At 46.5% G+C, this 24,772-nt stretch overlaps 1 protein-coding gene across 1 annotated transcript in view; it reads left to right on the top strand.

Moving 5' to 3' along the window:
* slc6a15 (solute carrier family 6 member 15) overlaps window positions 1-24,772 on the top strand; it is a gene marked incomplete at both ends in the record, with an annotated part of 58,273 nt that overhangs the window by 6,806 nt on the left and 26,695 nt on the right. Inside the window, 6 exons of the mRNA XM_083762329.1 lie at window positions 4,700-4,857; window positions 5,634-5,760; window positions 8,946-9,127; window positions 22,069-22,179; window positions 23,047-23,288; window positions 23,571-23,763. Coding sequence (XP_083618455.1) covers window positions 4,700-4,857; window positions 5,634-5,760; window positions 8,946-9,127; window positions 22,069-22,179; window positions 23,047-23,288; window positions 23,571-23,763 — 1,013 coding nt within the window. The remainder of the gene's footprint in view (window positions 1-4,699; window positions 4,858-5,633; window positions 5,761-8,945; window positions 9,128-22,068; window positions 22,180-23,046; window positions 23,289-23,570; window positions 23,764-24,772) is intronic.

Genomic DNA, 24,772 nt, shown 5'->3' with positions numbered 1-24,772 from the left:
TGACTATAGAGATACTGTGTAAGGATTTGCGGGGTTTTTTGGACAAAATCTGGAGGAGTAACAGCAAACAATGTGTTTTACAACAGTCGGCCTCCTTGTGGCGCTGTAACAGGTCGTTCTGGATCATTTGGGGCAGAGGTTCATCGTTGGCATCCAGGGTACAAAGGTTGGCGTCGACCGGGTCAACGGTGCCGGAGATTAGCTGATAACGGACGGACGGAGTGCAAAACATACTCTCTCCCCGTGCCTTCGGCCTGGTGGAGACAATAAAACATACTCTCTCCCCATGCCTTCAGCCTGGTGGAGACAATAAAACATACTCTCTCCCCATGCCTTCGGCCTGGTGGAGACAATAAAACATACTCTCTACCCATGCCTTCGGCCTGGTGGAGACAATAAAACATACTCTCTCCCCATGCCTTCAGCCTGGTGGAGACAATAAAACATACTCTCTACCATGCCTTCGGCCTGGTGGAGACAATAAAACATACTCTCTCCCCATGCCTTCAGCCTGGTGGAGACAATAAAACATACTCTCTCCCCATGCCTTTGGCCTGGTGGAGACAATAAAACATACTCTCTCCCCATGCCTTCGGCCTGGTGGAGAAAATAAAACATACTCTCTCCCCATGCCTTCTGCCTGGTGGAGACAGTAAAACATACTCTCTCCCATGCCTTCGGCTGGTGGAGACAATAAAACATACTCTCTCCCCATGCCTTCGGCCAGGTGGAGACAACTAAACATACTCTCTCCCCATGCATTCAGCCTGGTGGAGACAATAAAACATACTCTCTCCCCATGCCTTCAGCCTGGTGGAGACAATAAAACATACTCTCTCCCCATGACTTCTGCCTGGTGGAGACAGTAAAACATACTCTCTCCCCATGCCTTCGGCCTGGTGGAGACAATAAAACATACTCTCTCCCCATGCCTTCGGCCTGGTGGAGACAATAAAACATACTCTCTCCCCATGCCTTCGGCCTGGTGGAGACAACAAAACATACTCTCTCCCCATGCCTTCGGCCTGGTGGAGACAACAAAACATACTCTCTCCCCATGCCTTCAGCCTGGTGGAGACAATAAAACATACTCTCTCCCCATGCCTTCAGCCTGGTGGAGACAACAAAACATACTCTCTCCCCAAGCCTTTGGCCTGGTGGAGACAATAAAACATACTCTCTCCCCATGCCTTCAGCCTGGTGGAGACAATAAAACATACTCTCTCCCCGTGCCTTCATGGTGGAGACAATAAAACATACTCTCTCCCCATGCCTTCAGCCTGGTGGAGACAATAAAACATACTCTCTCCCCATGCCTTCAGCCTGGTGGAGACAGTAAAACATACTCTCTCCCCATGCCTTCGGCCTGGTGGAGACAATAAAACATACTCTCTCCCCATGCCTTCAGCCTGGTGGAGACAATAAAACATACTCTCTCCCCGTGCCTTCATGGTGGAGACAATAAAACATACTCTCTCCCCATGCCTTCGGCCTGGTGGAGACAATAAAACATACTCTCTCCCCATGCCTTCGGCCAGGTGGAGACAACTAAACATACTCTCTCCCCATGCCTTCAGCCTGGTGGAGACAATAAAACATACTCTCTCGCCATGCCTTCTGCCTGGTGGAGACAGTAAAACATACTCTCTCCCCATGCCTTCGGCCTGGTGGAGACAATAAAACATACTCTCTCCCCATGCCTTCGGCCTGGTGGAGACAATAAAACATACTCTCTCCCCATGCCTTCGGCCTGGTGGAGACAACAAAACATACACTCTCCCCATGCCTTCTGCCTGGTGGAGACAATAAAACATACTCTCTCCCCATGCCTTCGGCCTGGTGGAGACAATAAAACATACTCTCTCCCCATGCCTTTGGCCTGGTGGAGACAATAAAACATACTCTCTCCCCATGCCTTCGGCCTGGTGGAGAAAATAAAACATACTCTCTCCCCATGCCTTCGGCCTGGTGGAGACAATATTTTTTTTTTTTGAATGACAGATGTAGTCACTACGGCCACAAATGTCCCAAGAAACTAGCTAGCCTAGCCAACGAGTTTGCTATAGCGCTCTGGGAGAACAGAGCGGCTGATTTATTTGTTTTGATTAGGTGGTGAATGGTGCTGGTTTGATCCACGGCTAGAAACCGTTTCAACCAATCAGATTGCTTCCTCGAAACGACTTGTTGTAGAATGTCCCATTAAACAGGAGCTGTCTGACCTAATGTAATCTGTCCCACTGGACAAGAGCCATGGCAACCCCACACCTGATCACTGATCACTTCACAGTCAGTCACTTTGACCTCTTCACTCACAGACAGACAGACAGACAGACAGACAGACAGACAGACAGACAGACAGACAGACAGACAGACAGACAGACAGACAGACAGACAGACAGACAGACAGACAGACAGACAGACAGACAGACAGATACAGAGATCTCCATGTGGGACACAGACAGACAGACAGATACAGAGATCTCCATGTGGGACACAGACAGACAGATACAGAGATCTCCATGTGGGACACAGACAGACAGATACAGAGATCTCCATGTGGGACACAGACAGCCAGATACAGAGATCTCCATGTGGGACACAGACAGACAGATACAGAGATCTCCATGTGGGACACAGACAGCCAGATACAGAGATCTCCATGTGGGACACAGACAGACAGATACAGATATCGCCATGTGGGACACAGACAGACAGATACAGAGATCTCCATGTGGGACACAGACAGACAGACACAGAGATCTCCAAGCTAGGAGGAGGTTATGATTACATACTAGCTTTGCTAGCTAGCAGGCTGCCAGGCTATGAAGATGATCAACTACTTAACTCCATTGCGACTATTATAACTATGATCGTGAGCGGCATAGCGGTTTGTTTTTTTGTTGGATAAGCATGAAGAAACATGAAACCACGGCAAGAGCTACTGTAGTTTGACTGTCACCAAACTGGATACTATTGGGCAGAGTGAGGAGGAACTCCTGCTATACTTTACTGTACCGGACGACACGACGACACGTCTCCAATCTAACTTGTTGAACAACCTACAGTAATAAACTCACCGATAGTAAAAGTATTTACACACTGTAGTTGTCCCCATTGATCTTATGAGCCTATGAGGCATATTGCATTATGCTTTTCCCAAAGAAAAACTGTCTTGAATGCTGCTAGTGCCACCGCCGATCGGCAAAACCCACGTACAGTAGGCTTGTATATGATATGAAAACAATCAGCCAGGAATGGATCAGTACTGAAGTTGTCGAACTACCAACAAAACAAGCGAGCTCACAGCTGCATGCCTGCATGTCTGCTGTATAGAAAAGCAGAAATAAAAAGCATGAAACATATTAAAAACAATATTAGCGAATAATCGGATGTCAATTAACAGTGTCGACTAGTGTTTTTCTAGTCGACTATAGTCGACTATTATGTTAATGCCCTACTGTACTGTGTCCTACCTGGTCCCCCTATCTGACCTATAGTGTACTGTGTCCCCTATACAACAGGAGCCTACCTGGTCCCCCTATCTGACCTATAGTGTCCTGTGTCCCCTATACAACAGGAGCCTACCTGGTCCCCCTATCTGACCTATAGTGTACTGTGTCCCCTATACAACAGGAGCCTACCTGGTCCCCCTATCTGACCTATAGTGTCCTGTGTCCCCTATACAACAGGAGCCTACCTGGTCCCCCTATCTGACCTATAGTGTACTGTGTCCCCTATACAACAGGAGCCTACCTGGTCCCCTATCTGACCTATAGTGTACTGTGTCCCCTATACAACAGGAGCCTACCTGGTCCCCCTATCTGACCTATAGTGTAACTGTGTCCCTTATACAACAGGAGCCTACCTGGTCCCCTATCTGACCTATAGTGTACTGTGTCCCCTATACAACAGGAGCCTACCTGGTCCCCCTATCTGACCTATAGTGTACTGTGTCCCTTATACAACAGGAGCCTACCTGGTCCCCCTATCTGACCTATAGTGTAACTGTGTCCCTTATACAACAGGAGCCTACCTGGTCCCCTATCTGACCTATAGTGTACTGTGTCCCCTATACAACAGGAGCCTACCTGGTCCCCCTATCTGACCTATAGTGTACTGTGTCCCTTAGACAACAGGAGCCTACCTGGTCCCCTATCTGACCTATAGTGTACTGTGTCCCCTATACAACAGGAGCCTACCTAGTCCCCCTATCTGACCTATAGTGTACTGTGTCCCCTATACAACAGGAGCCTACCTGGTCCCCCTATCTGACCTATAGTGTAACTGTGTCCCTTATACAACAGGAGCCTACCTGGTCCCCCTATCTGACCTATAGTGTACTGTGTCCCCTATACAACAGGAGCCTACCTGGTCCCCCTATCTGACCTATAGTGTAACTGTGTCCCTTATACAACAGGAGCCTACCTGGTCCCCCTATCTGACCTATAGTGTACTGTGTCCCCTATACAACAGGAGCCTACCTGGTCCCCCTATCTGACCTATAGTGTACTGTGTCCCCTATACAACAGGAGCCTACCTGGTCCCCTATCTGACCTATAGTGTCCTGTGTCCCCTATACAACAGGAGCCTACCTGGTCCCCCTATCTGACCTATAGTGTACTGTGTCCCCCTACACAACAGGAGCCTACCTGGTCCCCCTATCTGACCTATAGTGTACTGTGTTACCCCTATAAAACAGGAGCCTACCTGGTCCCCTATCTGATCCTCCTGATCCTGATCGGGATCCCGCTGTTCTTCCTGGAGCTGGCGGTGGGCCAGAGGATCCGTCGGGGAAGCATCGGCGTCTGGAACTTCATCAGCCCTCGCCTCGGAGGCATCGGCTTCGCCAGCTGTGTGGTGAGTGGACAGACTACACCAGGGGGGGGGGGGGGGGGGGGCACAGAAAGACTTCAGTGCACAGTGCAAGGAATGAATGCATTCGCCATGTATCCGAAGGAAGTCTGATCCAATCACTTTTAGATTTACTCCAGTTTAATCCTGAGTTTAGGTTTCGTTGTGTTCAAGATCTGATTTTAGGGCATGTTTAAGCCTCCAGGAAAATCCGTGTTGAGGTTCTTAATCCACTGTTTTTCATTAAAACGTCTTTGTCCTAAAACTGCCCAGTTGGGATTGTGTTGAAGTCCAGCGCATTTTAGAGCTTCAATGCCGTGAGCCATGAAATGTTGCACAAACCTTGTGGTTGTCTTTTTTCCATTGTTAATATTGTATCTGTGTTGTCCCAGCCTTGTACCTATTGTTTTACCCGTTTCTCCGACATTTTTCACATTAAATAAATGCAGTTGCTGGTTCTGGCTGTTATTTGTTGTTTAATCTCCAACACGCGTTTTGTAGTTCTATTTTTGACTAATTGTTTGGGTTTGAAGTATTCTGGTCCCTGGCGTGCTGGGGGGGGGGGGGGGGGGGGGGTCCGGGGCGGGGGGTCTGGGGCGGGGGTCCGGGGGGGGGGGGGGGGGGGGGGGGGAGTCCTTCCTGTGTAGGTGTGTGTCTGTCTCTGTGTCTTAACGGTGTTGTCCTCTCTACAGGTGTGTGTCTGTCTCTGTGTCTTAACGGTGTTGTCCTCTCTACAGGTGTGTGTCTGTCTCTGTGTCTTAACGGTGTTGTCCTCCCTGCAGGTGTGTTTCTTCGTGGCGCTGTACTACAACGTGATCATTGGCTGGAGTTTCTTCTACTTCTCGCAGTCCTTCCAGCAACCTCTGCCGTGGCACGAGTGTCCACTCATCAAGAACAAGACCGCTACATGTAAGTACACCAGTGTCCACTCGTACAGAATAAGACCACTGGGGTCTCCTCCCAGTGGGACGTGCGTCCGAGAGGCATCCTAATCAGATGCCCAAACCACTTCAGCTGACTCCTTTCCAGGCGAAGGAGCAGCGGTTCTACTCCGAGTCTCTCTCGTGTGACTGAACTTCTCACCCTATCTCTAAGGGAGATACCAGCCACCCGTCAAAGAAAACTCATTTCAGCCACTTGTATTAGCGACCTTATTCTTCATGACCCACACTTCATGACCATAGGTGAGAGTAGGAACACTTCATGACCATAGGTGAGAGTAGGAACACTTCATGAACATAGGTGAGAGTAGGAACACTTCATGACCATAGGTGAGAGTAGGAACACTTCATGACCATATAGGTGAGAGTAGGAACACTTCATGACCAGAGGTGAGAGTAGGAACCCTTCATGACCAGAGGTGAGAGTAGGAACCCTTCATGACCATAGAGGTGAGAGTAGGAACCCTTCATGACCATAGGAGAGAGTAGGAACACTTCATGACCATAGGTGAGAGTAGGAACACTTCATGACCAGAGGTGAGAGTAGGAACACTTCATGACCATAGGTGAGAGTAGGAACACTTCATGACCATAGAGGTGAGAGTAGGAACACTTCATGACCATAGGTGAGAGTAGGAACACTTCATGACCATAGGTGAGAGTAGGAACACTTCATGACCATAGGTGAGAGTAGGAACACTTCATGACCAGAGGTGAGAGTAGGAACACTTCATGACCAGAGGTGAGAGTAGGAACCCTTCATGACCAGAGGTGAGAGTAGGAACCCTTCATGACCATAGGTGAGAGTAGGAACACTTCATGACCAGAGGTGAGAGTAGGAACACTTCATGACCATAGAGGTGAGAGTAGGAACACTTCATGACCATAGGTGAGAGTAGGAACACTTCATGACCATAGAGGTGAGAGTAGGAACACTTCATGACCATAGAGGTGAGAGTAGGAACACTTCATGACCATAGGTGAGAGTAGGAACACTTCATGACCATATATAGAGTAGGAACACTTCATGACCATAGGTGAGAGTAGGAACACTTCATGACCATAGGTGAGAGTAGGAACACTTCATGACCATATAGGTGAGAGTAGGAACACTTCATGACCATATAGGTGAGAGTAGGAACACTTCATGACCATATAGGTGAGAGTAGGAACACTTCATGACCATATAGGTGAGAGTAGGAACACTTCATGACCATAGGTGAGAGTAGGAACACTTCATGACCATAGAGGTGAGAGTAGGAACACTTCATGACCATATAGGTGAGAGTAGGAACACTTCATGACCATATAGGTGAGAGTAGGAACACTTCATGACCATAGGTGAGAGTAGGAACACTTCATGACCATATAGGTGAGAGTAGGAACACTTCATGACCATATAGGTGAGAGTAGGAACACTTCATGACCATAGGTGAGAGTAGGAACACTTCATGACCATAGAGGTGAGAGTAGGAACACTTCATGACCATATAGGTGAGAGTAGGAACACTTCATGCCCATAGGTGAGAGTAGGAACACTTCATGACCATAGGTGAGAGTAGGAACACTTCATGACCATAGGTGAGAGTAGGAACACTTCATGACCATATATAGAGTAGGAACACTTCATGACCATAGGTGAGAGTAGGAACACTTCATGACCATATAGGTGAGAGTAGGAACACTTCATGACCATATATAGAGTAGGAACACTTCATGGCCATAGGTGAGAGTAGGAACACTTCATGACCATATAGGTGAGAGTAGGAACACTTCATGACCATATAAGGTGAGAGTAGGAACACTTCATGACCATAGGTGAGAGTAGGAACACTTCATGACCATATAAGGTGAGAGTAGGAACACTTCATGACCATAGGTGAGAGTAGGAACACTTCATGACCATAGGTGAGAGTAGGAACACTTCATGACCATATAGGTGAGAGTAGGAACACTTCATGACCATATAAGGTGAGAGTAGGAACACTTCATGACCATAGGTGAGAGTAGGAACACTTCATGACCATATAAGGTGAGAGTAGGAACACTTCATGACCATAGGTGAGAGTAGGAACACTTCATGACCATAGGTGAGAGTAGGAACACTTCATGACCATATAAGGTGAGAGTAGGAACACTTCATGACCATAGGTGAGAGTAGGAACACCTCATGACCATATAAGGTGAGAGTAGGAACACTTCATGACCATAGGTGAGAGTAGGAACACCTCATGACCATATAAGGTGAGAGTAGGAACGAAGGTTGATCGGTAGACAGAGAGCTTTGCCTTCTGGCTCAGCTCTCTTTTTGTCACAACAGTGAGCGAGCGGTACAATGCGGTAAAATGTTAATGTTACAGGGAATGAATAGGGACGCCCATCTATGCTTCATATATATATATATATATGCTCAATTATGCTCAATAAGTATATATATTATAAATTCACCCTAAGAGTTTGTCTGACTGAAATACATGAACGGAGGTGATCCACTGACTCCTGTGTTGTGGCTGTCTGTGGTTGTCTGTGGCTGTCTGTGGCTGACCCACTGACTCCTGGGTTGTGGTCGTCTGTGGCTGTCTGTGGCTGTCTGTGGCTGTCTGTGGCTGTCTGTGGCTGTCTGTGGCTGACCCACTGACTCCTGTGTTGTGGCTGTCTGTGGTTGTCTGTGGCTGTCTGTGGCTGACCCACTGACTCCTGGGTTGTGGTCGTCTGTGGCTGTCTGTGGCTGTCTGTGGCTGTCTGTGGCTGTCTGTGGCTGTCTGTGGCTGACCCACTGACTCCTGTGTTGTGGCTGTCTGTGGTTGTCTGTGGCTGTCTGTGGCTGATCCACTGCCTCTTGGGTTGTGGCTGTCTGTTGTCCTGTGTCTGTTGTTCCTCAGATGTGGTCCCAGAGTGTGAGAAGTGACTCCTGTGTTGTGGTTGTCTGTGGCTGTCTGTGGCTGTCTGTGGCTGATCCACTGACTCCTGGGTTGTGGTTGTCTGTTGTCCTGTGTCTGTTGTTCCTCAGATGTGGTCCCAGAGTGTGAGAAGTGACTCCTGGGTTGTGGTTGTCTGTTGTCCTGTGTCTGTTGTCCTCAGATGTGGTCCCAGAGTGTGAGAAGTGACTCCTGGGTTGTGGCTGTCTGTTGTCCTGTGTCTGTCGTTCCTCAGATGTGGTCCCAGAGTGTGAGAAGAGCTCTGCCACCACCTATTACTGGTACCGCGAGGCCCTGAACATCTCCGACAGCATCGGGGAGGGAGGAGGTCTGAACTGGAAGATGACCGTCTGCCTGCTGGCCGCCTGGTCCATGGTCTGCCTCGCCATGATCAAGGGCATCCAGTCCTCGGGGAAGGTGAGTCACAATGAATCCATTCTGACCTGAGATCAGATTCATACGAGGTTTTCCACTGGACACACACTGGTCTGATTAACCCATTCTGACCTGAGATCAGATTCATACCAGGTTTTCCACTGGGACACACAATGGTCTGATTAATCCCATTCTGACCTGAGATCAGATTCTAAAAAAATGTCAGTCGATTTTTCAAAAATAGCAGACCTACAAGCTCGTATCGCGCCACTCGGTGGCGAAACCGCTTCAACCGCTTCTTCAACCGCTTCAAACCGCTTCAACCAATCAGATTGCTTCCTCTTAACGACCTGTTGTAGAATAACACTTACATCACAGTGGCAGAGGTGGAGGGGATGTACAGTATAGAGTACAGTAGAGTACAGCAACTTGCAATGGGCCTGGTATACAAGATACTACTCATTGATACCCATGTACTGTACCTGTCTGTTGGTATACAAGATACTACTCATTGATACCCATGTACTGTACCTGTCTGTTGGTATACAAGATACTACTCATTGATACCCATGTACTGTACCTGTCTGTTGGTATACAAGGTACTACTCATTGATACCCATGTACTGTACCTGTCTATTGGTATACAAGGTACTACTCATTGATACCCATGTACTGTACCTGTCTGTTGGTATACAAGATACTACTCATTGATACCCATGTACTGTACCTGTCTGTTGGTATACAAGATACTACTCATTGATACCCATGTACTGTACCTGTCTGTTGGTATACAAGATACTACTCATTGATACCCATGTACTGTACCTGTCTGTTGGTATACAAGATACTACTCATTGATACCCATGTACTGTACCTGTCTGTTGGTATACAAGGTACTACTCATTGATACCCATGTACTGTACCTGTCTGTTGGTATACAAGATACTACTCATTGATACCCATGTACTGTACCTGTCTGTTGGTATACAAGGTACTACTCATTGATACCCATGTACTGTACCTGTCTGTTGGTATACAAGATACTACTCATTGATACCCATGTACTGTACCTGTCTGTTGGTATACAAGATACTACTCATTGATACCCATGTACTGTACCTGTCTGTTGGTATACAAGATACTACTCATTGATACCCATGTACTGTACCTGTCTGTTGGTACACAAGATACTACTCATTGATACCCATGTACTGTACCTGTCTGTTGGTATACAAGATACTACTCATTGATACCCTCTATATGTGAAAAAATAATTGAATGCACTCATGTTATGTCAAAACAAATTCCTATGTGTGTATACACAAATGGCAAATGAAGGTATCTGAATCTGAATCTGAATCTGAATCTGTTGGTGACAGACAGCTGTATGGGTCACGTGGTGTTGCGTGCTACTAGCCTACGTCACTCATAGAAAGTCAGCTGTTCGCAAGGCGGCATTTCATGAATGGAAGGAGAGAGGGGGGGGGGGGGGTGAACGGGGAAGGTCCAACTTCGTTGACCGTAATCGCTTTTTACTATGCTGTGATTCACTGTGGTAAACGTCTAACTTTAACCCATTTAGGCCTGAAAAAAAGTGTCTTCTAAATCCTGACAGTTTTCTGAAATACCTGTTTCTAGGCCTATATCACTCAATACTTCATGTCAAAGACCCCAAAAACTATCTGTAATTGGCCTCCGAGACCCCCATCTGAAAATATGTTGTTCCAGGGACCTCTCCAGAAGCAAAGATTTGAGTTAAAAACGTTCGTTCTGAAAAAATATATTCCAAATTCGAGGCACATTTTTACGATTTTTCAAAAATAGCAGACCTGCAAGCTCATATCGCGCTTGTAGATGTGCTATTTTTAAATAGCTAAAGCATAACATGATGCTGACACCAAAATGGGTGCCCGGTCATGACATAACAAAGCAGAACCCTGGCCTGGAGGCAGTGATTCTCATGCAGACAACGACTGAAGCAGCAAGTCTGACAGCTAAAACATTAAAACCCGCTTTAGCCTCTCGGCGTCATACGATATAGACGCCATACACTGTCTAACGCCACCGAGTTTGCTGCTATAGTGCTCTGGGGAAAACAGAGCAGCTGAATTCTTTGTTTCGATTAGGTGTGGAGTGGTGTTCGTTTGATGATGATGACGATGACGATGATGATGATGATGATGATGAAGCTCATGTGATGTCTCACATTTCAGAGCTTATACTTCTGACCACAGATTAGTGGAGCAGAGCTGACAATATGACTGGCCTCAGGACGGATTAACCCGTTCTGACCTGAGATCAGATTCTAAAAAATGTCTTATACATCCTGACAGTTTTCTGAAAAAGCTATGTTTCTATATGTCAGTGGTTCTATATGTCAGTGGTTCTATGTGTCAGTGGTTCTATATGTCAGTGGTTCTATATGTCAGTGGTTCTATATGTCAGTGGTTCTATGTGTCAGTGGTTCTATGTGTCAGTGGTTCTATATGTCAGTGGTTCTATGTGTCAGTGGTTCTATGTGTCAGTGGTTCTATATGTCAGTGGTTCTATGTGTCAGTGGTTCTATTATATGTCAGTGGTTCTATATGTCAGTGGTTCTATTATATGTCAGTGGTTCTCAAACATTTTCATGTCATGGACCCCAAAATATATCTGACATTGGCCACCGACCCCCATCTGAAAATATGTTGTTCCAAGGACCCCCCCCCCCCCCCCAGTAGCACAGATTTGAGTTAAAAACTCGCTCTGTAACAATATATTATATATTCAAAGATCTCAGGCACATTTTCACGATTTTTCAAAGATAGCAGATCTACAAGCTCGTAGCGCGGCACTCGGTGGCGCGCTGCGAGCTTGTAGATCTGCTATCTTTCAATAGCTAAAGCATAACGTAATGCGAACACCAAAATGGGTTAAGCTTTTCAAAAATAGCAGATCTACAAGCACCGAGTGCCCGCACTACAAGCTTGTATATAGGTCTGCTATTTTTTAAGAATCGTTGAAAATGTGGCGAACATCTTTGAATATAATATGCTTTCAGAGCGACCGTTTAAAAAAACCCTCAAATCATAGCTTCTGAGGGAGGGGAGGGGGGGGGGGGGTCCCTGTTAGTACTGCTGGTGTCCTCCAGGGGGTGCTAAATGAGGAGGCTAAATGTCATCAGATGGTGGTCCGTGGCTCAGATGGGTCTGAGAGGCTAAATGTCATCAGATGGTGGTCCGTGGCTCAGATGGGTCTGAGAGGCTAAATGTCATCAGATGGTGGTTCCGTGGCTCAGATGGGTCTGAGAGGCTAAATGTCATCAGATGGTGGTCCGTGGCTCAGATGGGTCTGAGAGGCTAAATGTCATCAGATGGTGGTCCGTGGCTCAGATGGGTCTGAGAGGCTAAATGTCATCAGATGGTGGTCCGTGGCTCAGATGGGTCTGAGAGGCTAAATGTCATCAGATGGTGGTCCATGGCTCAAATGGGTCTGAGAGGCTAATCATACTGTATATACAGTTATTATGTGTGTGTGTGTGTGTGTGTGTGTGTGTGTGTGTGTGTGTGTGTGTGTGTGTGTGTGTGTGTGTGTGTGTGTGTGTGTGTGTGTGTGTGTGTGTGTGTGTGTGCGTGCGTGCGTGCGTGCGTGCGTGCGTGCGTGCGTGCGTGCGTGCGTGCGTGCGTGCGTGCGTGCGTGCGTGCGTGTGTGTGTGTGCGTGTGTGTGTGTGTGTGTGTTAGGTCGCGCAACAGTGACACTTGGTTGTGAAAACCAACCAAACGCTATTTTCGTTCTCGGACACAGCCAGCCAGCCAGCCAGCCAGCCAGCCACAGACACACAAAGCTGCCTAGGGAAGTGGTTGCACCACTTAAAAAGCCACCCAGGTTGGTGGTGGTTTAACCCATTGGCCCTTCTGTCTGCGTGGCCCCTTCTGTCTGCGTGGCCCCTTCTGTCTGCGTGGCCCCTTCTGTCTGCGTGGCCCTTATTCTGTCTGCGTGGCCCCTTCTGTCTGCGTGGCCCCTTCTGTCTGTGTGGCCCTTCTGTCTGCGTGGCCCCTTCTGTCTGCGTGGCCCCTTCTGTCTGCGTGGCCCCTTCTGTCTGCGTGGCCCCTTCTGTCTGCGTGGCCCTTTCTGTCTGCGTGGCCCCTTCTGTCTGTGTGGCCCCTTCTGTCTGCGTGGCCCCTTCTGTCTGCGTGGCCCTTTCTGTCTGCGTGGCCCTTCTGTCTGCGTGGCCCTCCTGTCTGCGTGGCCCTTCTGTCTGCGTGGCCCTTCTGTCTGCGTGGCCCCTCCTGTCTGCGTGGCCCCTTCTGTCTGCGTGGCCCCTCCTGTCTGCGTGGCCCTTCTGTCTGCGTGGCCCTTCTGTCTGCGTGGCCCCTTCTGTCTGCGTGGCCCCTCCTGTCTGCGTGGCCCCTTCTGTCTGCGTGGCCCCTTCTGTCTGCGTGGCCCCTTCTGTCTGCGTGGCCCTTCTGTCTGCGTGGCCCCTCCACTTGGCAGCGTACAGAAGCAGACTCACTGAAGGGGCCACCGCGGGTCGACAGCGTCCAATGCTCTTTGAAGCTCCATCAGAGCTACGCCAATTCAAAAGAATATTAATGGCCTCGTCCAGATCCAGCCGTTGCTCACAAAGGCCTGTGTTCCGTTCCGAGAGGGGAATGATATATCCCCGCTGTGATCTGCCTTTTCTCTCCCAACGCTATAGCCCCTTTGGGCCCGAGAGGGGAGTGATATATCCCCGCTGTGATCTGCCTTTTCTCTCCCAACGCTAGCCCCTTTGGGCCCGACGTCGAAATAAGAAAAACGTTTTCTGCTCTGAAAGAATATCCGGGCTTTTGCAGTGGCAGCTCCCAAGCTCTGGAATGAGCTGCCTCGGCACATAAGACAAGCCCCCACTCTTCAGGTGTTTAAATCACGCCTCAAGACGTATTTTTATTCTTTGGCATTTCCAAGCATAGTATGAGCTGTTTCTGATGTTGAAAGTGACACTGTGTACTGTATGTTGTTTGTTTTTTTAAATGAAGTTGTGATTTTTATTATTTTTATTGTAAAGCACGTTGGTACAACTTGTTATTTAAATGTGCTATAGAAATAAAGATGGTATGGTATGGTAATATATATATTCAAAGATTTGTGCCGCATTTTTTACGATTTCTTCAAAAATAGCCAGACCTATAAGCTCGCAGCGCGCTACTCGGTGGCGCGCTATGAGCTTGTGGTATTTTATTTTATTTTATTTTATTTTATTTTATTTTATTTTATTTTATTTTATTTTATTTTATTTTATTTTATTTTATTTTATGTCATGTCATATTATTATGTAATCTGCCTCGTAAAGGATCTGGAGAGTCAGTTTGGGTATTCGCTTGATCATCGTTTGAAAAAAAAACGTCATGTGGGTTTATTGTAATTTTTTATGTAAACTGTACAAAAGTGTCCTGTAAGTCCATATATGGGCGGGGCTTCTTCGGAAGCATGACACTTAAATAAAGAATCAATCAATCAATCAATCAATCAATCAAAAAAAATAGATCTGCTATTTTTCAATAGCTAAAGTATAACCTAATGCTTACTTAACGCATTTTGGGTGGGAACCCCTTTTGGTGTCAGCATCATGTTATGCTTTAGCTATTGAAAAATAGCAGATCTACAAGCTCGTAGCGCGCCACCGAGTGGCGCGCTACGAGCTTGTAGGTCTGCTATTTTTTTGAAAAATCGAAGAACGACATGACATAGAAACATAGCCTTTTCAAGAAAACAGTCATGGATTTTGAAAGACATTTTGTAGAATCGTTCCCAGGTCAGAATGGGTTAAAAGAACACCCAGAGGGGTTCCCCGTTCAGAAGGGGCTATAGTCTGTATGGGTGGTGAGAGGGACCGTTCAGAAGGGGCTATAGTCTGTATGGGTGGTGAGAGGGACCGTTCAGAAGGGGCTATAGTCTGTATGGGTGGTGAGAGGGACCGTTCAGAAGGGGCTATAGTCTGTATGGGTGGTGAGAGGGACCGTTCAGAAGGGGCTATAGTCTGTATGGGTGGTGAGAGGGACCGTTCAGAAGGGGCTATAGACTGTATGGGTGGTGAGAGGGACCGTTCAGAAGGGGCTATAGTCTGTATGGGTGGTGAGAGGGACCGTTCAGAAGGGGCTATAGTCTGTATGGGTGGTGAGAGGGACCGTTCAGAAGGGGCTATAGTCTGTACGGGTGGTGAGAGGGACCGTTCAGAAGGGGCTATAGTCTGTATGGGTGGTGAGAGGGACCGTTCAGAAGGGGCTATAGTCTGTATGGGTGGTGAGAGGGAGCGTTCAGAAGGGGCTATAGTCTGTATGGGTGGTGAGAGGGACCGTTCAGAAGGGGCTATAGTCTGTATGGGTGGTGAGAGGGACCGTTCAGAAGGGGCTATAGTCTGTATGGGTGGTGAGAGGGACCGTTCAGAAGGGGCTATAGTCTGTATGGGTGGTGAGAGGGACCGTTCAGAAGGGGCTATAGTCTGTATGGGTGGTGAGAGGGACCGTTCAGAAGGGGCTATAGACTGTATGGGTGGTGAGAGGGACCGTTCAGAAGGGGCTATAGTCTGTATGGGTGGTGAGAGGGACCGTTCAGAAGGGGCTATAGTCTGTATGGGTGGTGAGAGGGACCGTTCAGAAGGGGCTATAGTCTGTATGGGTGGTGAGAGGGAGCGCTTCTTCTTGGTTGTGGTTCAGAAGGGGCTATACTGTATGGGTGGTGAGAGGGAGGCTTCTTCTTGGTTGTGGTTGTCATGGTTCTGAACGCTCTTCTTACTGGGCTTGATTTGTGCATAATGTGGTGAAAAGGATGGAGGAGGAGAGGGAGACATTATTTGGTTTATGGCCGTGAGAGAGAGAGAGAGAGAGAGAGAGAGAGAGAGAGAGAGAGCGAGAGAGAGAGAGAGAGAGAGAGAGAGAGAGAGAGAGAGAGAGAGAGAGAGAAAGAGAGAGAGAGAGACAGAGAGAGAGAGACAGAGAGAGAGAGAGAGAGAGAGAGAGAGAGAGAGAGAGAGAGAGAGAGAAAGAGAGACAGAGAGAGAGAGAGAGAGAGAGAGAGAGAGAGAGAGAGAGAGAAAGAGAGAGAAAGAGAGAGAAAGAGAGACAGAGAGAGAGAGAGAGAGAGAGAGAGAGAGAGAGAGAGAGAGAGAGAGAGAGAGAGAGAAAGAGAGAGAGAGAGACAGAGAGAGAGAGAGAGAGACAGAGAGAGAGAGAGAGAAAGCACATGGTTGAAACAAACCAGTTTCTGACCTGAGATCAGATTCTAAACATGTCTTCTACATCCTGACAGTTTTCATTCTGACCTGAGATCAGATTCTAAAAAATGTCTTCTACATCCTGACAGTTTTCCATTCTGACCTGAGATCAGATTCTAAAAAAATTCTTCTACATCCTGACAGTTTTCCATTCTGACCTGAGATCAGATTCTAAAAATGTCTTCTACATCCTGACAGTTTTTCTGAAAAAGCCATGTTTCTATGTGTCAGTCGTTCTTCAATTTTTTCTAAAAATAGCAGACCTACAAGCTCGTAGTGCGCCACTCGGTGGCGCGATATGAGCTTGTAGATCTGCTATTTTTCAATAGCTAAAGCATAACATGATGCTGACACCAAAATGGGTTCCCGTTCAGAATGGGTTAATGATTATGTTATGAGATATCATTTTTATATCAGGTCGAGCATCGTCCCTCAATGAACAGCAATCCCTCAATGGCCCTCAATCAACCAATCAATCAATCAATCAATCAATCAATCAATCATAATCAATCAATCATAATCAATCAATCAATCAATCAATCAATCAATCAATCAATCAACCATGGAATCCTAAACTGAAAGATATAGCACAGCATTCATGTCACATTGCCACGTTAACCCATTCTGACCTGAGATCAGATTCAAACGAGGTTCCACTGGACACACACTGGTCTGATTAACCCATTCTGACCTGAGATCAGATTCTAAAAATGTCAGTCGTTCTTCAATTTTTCAAAAATAGCAGACCTACAAGTTAACATAACTATAACTAAATGCATTTGCAGTTAAATTAAAAAAAGGTTACTTTTCAGGATTCCAATTGAAAAATAGCAAAACATTATTGAGGATTTCAATTCAGATATAGCTAAAATAGCCGATCTACAAGCCAATCGCACTGCGACGTGTTTTGAGCTTGTAGATCGGCTATTTTTGCTACGTCAATAATATGCAATTGTGGGCCCTCTGGAGTGAGTGTGGAACTACAGTGGCCCTCTGGAGTGAGTGTGGAACTATAGCGGCCCTCTGGAGTGGAGTGAGTGTGGAACTATAGTGGCCCTCTGGAGTGAGTGTGGAACTATAGTGGCCCCTCTGGAGTGAGTGTGGAACTATAGTGGCCCTCTGGAGTGAGTGTGGAACTATAGTGGCCCTCTGGAGTGAGTGTGGAACTATAGTGGCCCTCTGGAGTGAGTATGGAACTATACTGGCCCCTCTGGAGTGAGTGTGGAACTATAGTGGCCCCTCTGGAGTGAGTGTGGAACTATAGTGGCCCTCTGGAGTGAGTGTGGAACTATAGTGGCCCTCTGGAGTGAGTGTGGAACTATAGTGGCCCTCTGGAGTGAGTATGGAACTATACTGGCCCCTCTGGAGTGAGTGTGGAACTATAGTGGCCCTCTGGAGTGAGTGTGGAACTATAGTGGCCCTCTGGAGTGAGTGTGGAACTATAGTGGCCCTCTGGAGTGAGTGTGGAACTATAGTGGCCCTCTGGAGTGAGTGTGGAACTATAGTGGCCCTCTGGAGTGAGTGTGGAACTATAGTGGCCCTCTGGAGTGAGTGTGGAACTATAGTGGCCCTCTGGAGTGAGTGTGGAACTATAGTGGCCCTCTGGAGTGAGTGTGGAACTATAGTGGCCCTCTGGAGTGAGTGTGGAACTATAGTGGCCCTCTGGAGTGAGTGTGGAACTATAGTGGCCCTCTGGAGTGAGTGTGGAACTATAATGGCCTTCTGGAGTGAGTGTGGAACTATAGTGGCCCTCTGGAGTGAGTGTGGAACTATAGTGGCTCTCTGGAGTGAGTGTGGAACTATAGTGGCCCTCTGGAGTGAGTGTGGAACTATAATGGCCCTCTGGAGTGAGTGTGGAACTATAGTGGCCCTCTGGAGTGAGTGTGGAACTATAGTGGCCCTCTGGAGTGAGTGTGGAACTATAGTGGCCCTCTGGAGTGAGTGTGGAACTATAGTGGCCCTCTGGAGTGAGTGTGGAACTATAGTGGCCCTCTGGACCACTGGTACCAACTCTGGACCAATGGTACCAACATCAATACAGCCTGTTATCTCTCCTAATGGTACCAACATCAATACAGCCTGTTATCTCTCCTAATGGTACCAACATCAATACAGCCTGTTATCTCTCCTAATGGTACCAACATCAATACAGCCTGTTATCTCTCCTAATGGTACCAACATCAATACAGCCTGTTATCTCTCCTAATGGTACCAACATCAATACAGCCTGTTATCTCTCCTAATGGTACCAACATCAATACAACCTGTTATCTCTCCTAATGGTACCAACATCAATACAGCCTGTTATCTCTCCTAATGGTACCAACATCAATACAGCCTGTTATCTCTCCTAATGGTACCAACATCAATACAGCCTGCTATCTCTCCTAATGGTACCAACATCAATACAACCTGTTATATCTCTCCTAATGGTACCAACATCAATACAGCCTGTTATCTCTCCTAATGGTACCAACATCAATACAGCCTGTTATCTCTCCTAATGGTACCAACATCAATACAGCCTGTTATCTCTCCTAATGGTACCAACATCAATACAGCCTGTTATCTCTCCTAATGGTACCAACATCAATACAGCCTGTTATCTCTCCTAATGGTACCAGCATCAATGCAGCCTGTTATCTCTCCTGATGGTACCAACATCAATACAGCCTATTATCTCTCCTAATGGTACCGACATCAATACAGCCTGTTATCTCTCCTAATGGTACCAACACCATGTTATCTCTCCTAATGGTACCAACATCAATACAGCCTGTTATCTCTCCTAATGGTACCAACATCAATACAGCCTGTTATCTCTCCTAATGGTACCAACATCAATACAGCCTGTTATCTCTCCTAATGGTACCAACATCAATACAGCCTGTTATCTCTCCTAATGGTACCAACATCAATACAGCCTGTTATCTCTCCTAATGGTACCAACATCAATACAGCCTGTTATCTCTCCTAATGGTACCAACATCAATACAGCCTGTTATCTCTCCTAATGGTACCAACATCAATACAGCCTGTTATCTCTCCTAATGGTACCAGCATCAATACAGCCTGTTATCTCTCCTGATGGTACCAACATCAATACAGCCTATTATCTCTCCTAATGGTACCAACATCAATACAGCCTGTTATCTCTCCTAATGTTACCAACATCAATACAGCCTGTTATCTCTCCTAATGGTACCGACATCAATACAGCCTGTTATCTCTCCTAATGGTACCAACACCATGTTATCTCTCCTAATGGTACCAACATCAATACAGCCTGTTATCTCTCCTAATGGTACCAACATCAATACAGCCTGTTATCTCTCATAATGGTACCAACATCAATACAACCTGTTATCTCTCCTAATGGTACCAACATCAATACAGCCTGTTATCTCTCATAATGGTACCAACATCAATACAGCCTGTTATCTCTCCTAATGGTACCAACATCAATACAGCCTGTTATCTCTCCTAATGGTACCAACATCAATACAGCCTGTTATCTCTCCTAATGGTACCAACATCAATACAGCCTGTTATCTCTCCTAATGGTACCAACATCAATACAGCCTGTTATCTCTCCTAATGGTACCAACATCAATACAGCCTGTTATCTCTCCTAATGGTACCAACATCAATACAGCCTGTTATCTCTCCTAATGGTACCAACATCAATACAGCCTGTTATCTCTCCTAATGGTACCAACATCAATACAGCCCGTTATCTCTCCTAATGGTACCAGCATCAATACAGCCTGTTATCTCTCCTGATGGTACCAACATCAATACAGCCTATTATCTCTCCTAATGGTACCAACATCAATACAGCCTGTTATCTCTCCTAATGTTACCAACATCAATACAGCCTGTTATCTCTCCTAATGGTACCGACATCAATACAGCCTGTTATCTCTCCTAATGGTACCAACACCATGTTATCTCTCCTAATGGTACCAACATCAATACAGCCTGTTATCTCTCCTAATGGTACCAACATCAATACAGCCTGTTATCTCTCATAATGGTACCAACATCAATACAACCTGTTATCTCTCCTAATGGTACCAACATCAATACAGCCTGTTATCTCTCCTAATGGTACCAACATCAATACAGCCTGTTATCTCTCCTAATGGTACCAACATCAATACAGCCTGTTATCTCTCCTAATGGTACCAACATCAATACAGCCTGTTATCTCTCCTAATGGTACCAACATCAATACAGCCTGTTATCTCTCCTAATGGTACTAACATCAATACAGCCCGTTATCTCTCCTAATGGTACCAACATCAATACAGCCTGTTATCTCTCCTAATGGTACCAACATCAATACAGCCTGTTATCTCTCCTAATGGTACCAACATCAATACAGCCTGTTATCTCTCCTAATGGTACCAACATCAATACAGCCTGTTATCTCTCCTAATGGTACCAACATCAATACAGCCTGTTATCTCTCCTAATGGTACTAACATCAATACAGCCCGTTATCTCTCCTAATGGTACCAACATCAATACAGCCTGTTATCTCTCCTAATGGTACCAACATCAATACAGCCTGTTATCTCTCCTAATGGTACCAACATCAATACAGCCTGTTATCTCTCCTAATGGTTCCAACATCAATACAGCCTGTTATGTCCGCTACAGTAAACCTCATCAACTGGTCCCGTGGCTCAAATGCCGAATAAATAATAATAATTCCATCTTGAAATGGAATACGTTGAAAAGTTACATGACTACATGATAATAATAATAATAATTATTATTATTGCGAACGCAGTGAGCCACTTACTATGACAGCAAGGGCTGAATGTCTGTGTGTCCCGCTGTTACACCACCCGCCCGCCACCAGAGGGCGCAGCTGTAGCACACACACACACACACACACACACACACACACACAGGGCGCATCTGTAGCACACACACACACACACACACACACACACACACACACACACAACCACACACACACGAGCTGCGTTCGCTTCCCGCGTTTGCGCGTCTTACTTGTTATTATTATTATTATTATTATTATTATTATTATTATTATTATTATTATTACATGACTACATGGGTATCTTAGTGAAGTATTGAGACAGGTACATGGGTATCTTAGTGAAGTATTGAGACAGGTACATGGGTATCTTAGTGAAGTATTTAGACAGGTACATGGGTATCTTAGTGAAGTATTTAGACAGGTACATGGGTATCTTAGTGAAGTATTTAGACAGGTACATGGGTATCTTAGTGAAGTATTGAGACAGGTACATGGGTATCTTAGTGAAGTATTTAGACAGGTACATGGGTATCTTAGTGAAGTATTTAGACAGGTACATGGGTATCTTAGTGAAGTATTTAGACACATGGGTATCTTAGTGAAGTATTGAGACAGGTACATGTGTATCTTGGTGCTGTATTGAATCTTGTGGACCAGACCCATTGTAAGATGCTGTACTCTGTCGTCAACCCTAAGCCATTCCAGCCTGTCAAAGTGGGCAGGGGTGAGGTGGGTTCTGGGCACTGCGACGCTCTATTATATGCGTCTGTGTGCAGCCGAATGAGCTGTTCTGAGCTGTTCTCATTGGCTGCAGGTGATGTGACATCATAGTGTGTCTGTATGCTCTGAGCTGTTCTCATTGGCTGCAGGTGATGTGACATCATAGTGTGTCTGTATGTAATGAGCTGTTCTCATTGGCTGCAGGTGACGTAATGAACTCTTCTCATTGGCTGCAGGTGATGTACTTCAGTTCCCTGTTCCCGTACGTCGTCCTGATCTGCTTCCTGGTTCGAGCTCTTCTCCTCAAGGGGTCCGTAGACGGCATCCGGCACATGTTCACCCCCAAGGTAAGTTCACCCCAAAGGTACTCATTTAACCACATGTTCACCCCAAAAGGTACTAATATAACCCCACAAAGGTACTAATATGAGACGTAGGAGGGGCCCGGACAGGAGACAACCCACAGAGCCTAGTCCCTCCATGTGCCAGAAGTGTACCTCCCAGCCCTGGCAGAGTAGTTCTGGAGTAGTTCCAACGGATTGTGCTGCCCTGGTCTTTCCCTAATGGGACTGATTGAGGGTAGCTACTGGGACGTAAGTCAGGACTGGGCTGGGTTCGCCTGCGTGAGGGGTATGATGTTGAGAGACCCGAAACCCCGTTGACCTCAGGATACATCACTGAGGATACGTCCCAGGTGATGACCTCAGGATACATCACTGAGGATACGTCCCAGGTGCATCCATATAGTTATATAACCACATGTTTACCCCAAAGGTACACAATATAACCCATGTAGACCTGAGGACGATTCTACAAATGTCTTCTAAATCCTGACAGTTTTCTGAAACCCTCATGTTTCTATGTCAGTGGTTCTCACAGGGTTAAAACCCTCATGTTTCTATGTCAGTGGTTCTCACAGGGTGAAAACCCTCATGTTTCTATGTCAGTGGTTCTCACAGGGTTAAAACCCTCATGTTTCTATGTCAGTGGTTCTCACAGGGTTAAAACCCTCATGTTTCTATGTCAGTGGTTCTCACAGGGTTAAAACCCTCATGTTTCTATGTCAGTGGTTCTCAAACATTTTCACACCATGTGAGCATCCAAAAACAACACTGCCTGTCTGTCTCTCCTCTCCAGCTGGACATCATGTTGTCCTCCTGTCTGTCTCTCCTCTGGACATCATGTTGTCCTCCTGTCTCCTCTCTCCTCTCCAGCTGGAGATCATGTTGGAGCCCAAGGTGTGGCGCGAGGCGGCCACCCAGGTGTTCTTCGCGCTGGGCCTGGGCTTCGGCGGCGTCATCGCCTTCTCCAGCTACAACAAGCGGGACAACAACTGCCACTTCGACGCCGTGCTGGTGTCCTTCATCAACTTCTTCACCTCGGTGCTCGCCACGCTGGTGGTGTTCGCCGTGCTGGGCTTCAAGGCCAACATCATGAACGTCAAGTGTGTCACGCTGTGAGTACAGTCCGTTTAACCCATTCTGACCTGAGATCAGATTCATACGAGCTTTCCACTGGGACACACACTGGTCTGATTTACCCATTCTGACCTGAGATCAGATTCTAGAAATGTCAGTCGTTCTTCGATTTTTCAAAAATAGAAGACCTACAAGCTCGTAAGATCTGCTATTTTTCAATAGCTAAAGTATAACATAATGCTTAGTTAAACAAGTATTGTGTGAAGCATAAAACCGAACATCCCTTTTGTTTTTTTACCATTATTATTATTGAATTCCAGGAACGTGAAGAAGATCGTGGCTCTCCTGGGCAGTGAGATCAGCCCCAGCCTCATCCCTCATCACATCAACCTCAGCGCCCAGGTCAGCGCCGACGACTACCAGCAGATGACCTCCATCATCAGAGGAGTGACCGAGAGCGACTACCCTCGCCTGGGGCTGGACGCATGCACCATCGAAGAGGAACTCAACAAGGTACAGAATGACTCCCCATTTAACCCATTCTGACCTGAGATCAGATTCATATACGGAGGTTTCCACTGGACACACACTACTGGTCTGATTAAACCCATTCTGACCCGAGATCAGATTCATACGAGGTTTCCACTGGACACACACTGGTCTGATTAACCCATTCTGACCTGAGATCAGATTCATACGAGGTTTTCCACTGGACACACACTGGTCTGATTAACCCCATTCTGACCTGAGATCAGATTCATACGAGGTTTTCCACTGGACACACACTGGTCTGATTAACCCCATTCTGATCTGAGATCAGATTCATACGAGGTTTCCACTGGACACACACTGGTCTGATTAACCCATTCTGACCTGAGATCAGATTCATACGAGGTTTTCCACTGGACACACACTGGTCTGATTAACCCCATTCTGATCTGAGATCAGATTCATACGAGGTGTCCACTGGACACACACTACTGGTCTGATTAAACCCATTCTGACCTGAGATCAGATTCTATAAAAATGTCAGTCGTTCTTCGATTTTTCAAAAAACAGCAGATCTACAAGCTCGTAGCGCGCAACTCGGTGGCGCGATATGAGCTTGTAGATCTGCTATTTTTCAATAGCTAAAGCATAACATAATGCTAACACCAAAATGGGTTCCCGTTCAGAATGGGTTAATGGCATTTCAATCTCTGGGACCCTCCATGTATATTGTAAAATTAATATTAATGTAACTCTGAGAGTGCACAAACCCATTTGTACACTCTCAGGGTGTGTGTGTGTGTGTGTGTGTGTGTGTGTGTGTGTGTGTGTGTGTGTGTGTGTGTGTGTGTGGCTTAATACATGAAGCATACGCAGCAGCATAAGAGGACGGGCTGCCAGTTTCCTGTCAGAAAAACATAGCCACCACCCGCCACAAGAGGGCGCAGTTTACACCAGAGGGAAAATAACAGAGGGCCCTGCAGAGATTACAACAATAATACAAAATAATTTTGACAGACTACAAATACATGTA

The sequence above is a fragment of the Protomyctophum parallelum genome (genome assembly GCF_964188405.1).
Source record: "Protomyctophum parallelum genome assembly, chromosome: 4".
In the NCBI taxonomy this organism is placed as follows: Eukaryota; Metazoa; Chordata; class Actinopteri; order Myctophiformes; family Myctophidae; genus Protomyctophum; species Protomyctophum parallelum.
Note: the sequence above shows the minus strand (reverse complement) of the source record. Positions and strands in the feature narration are given on the sequence as shown.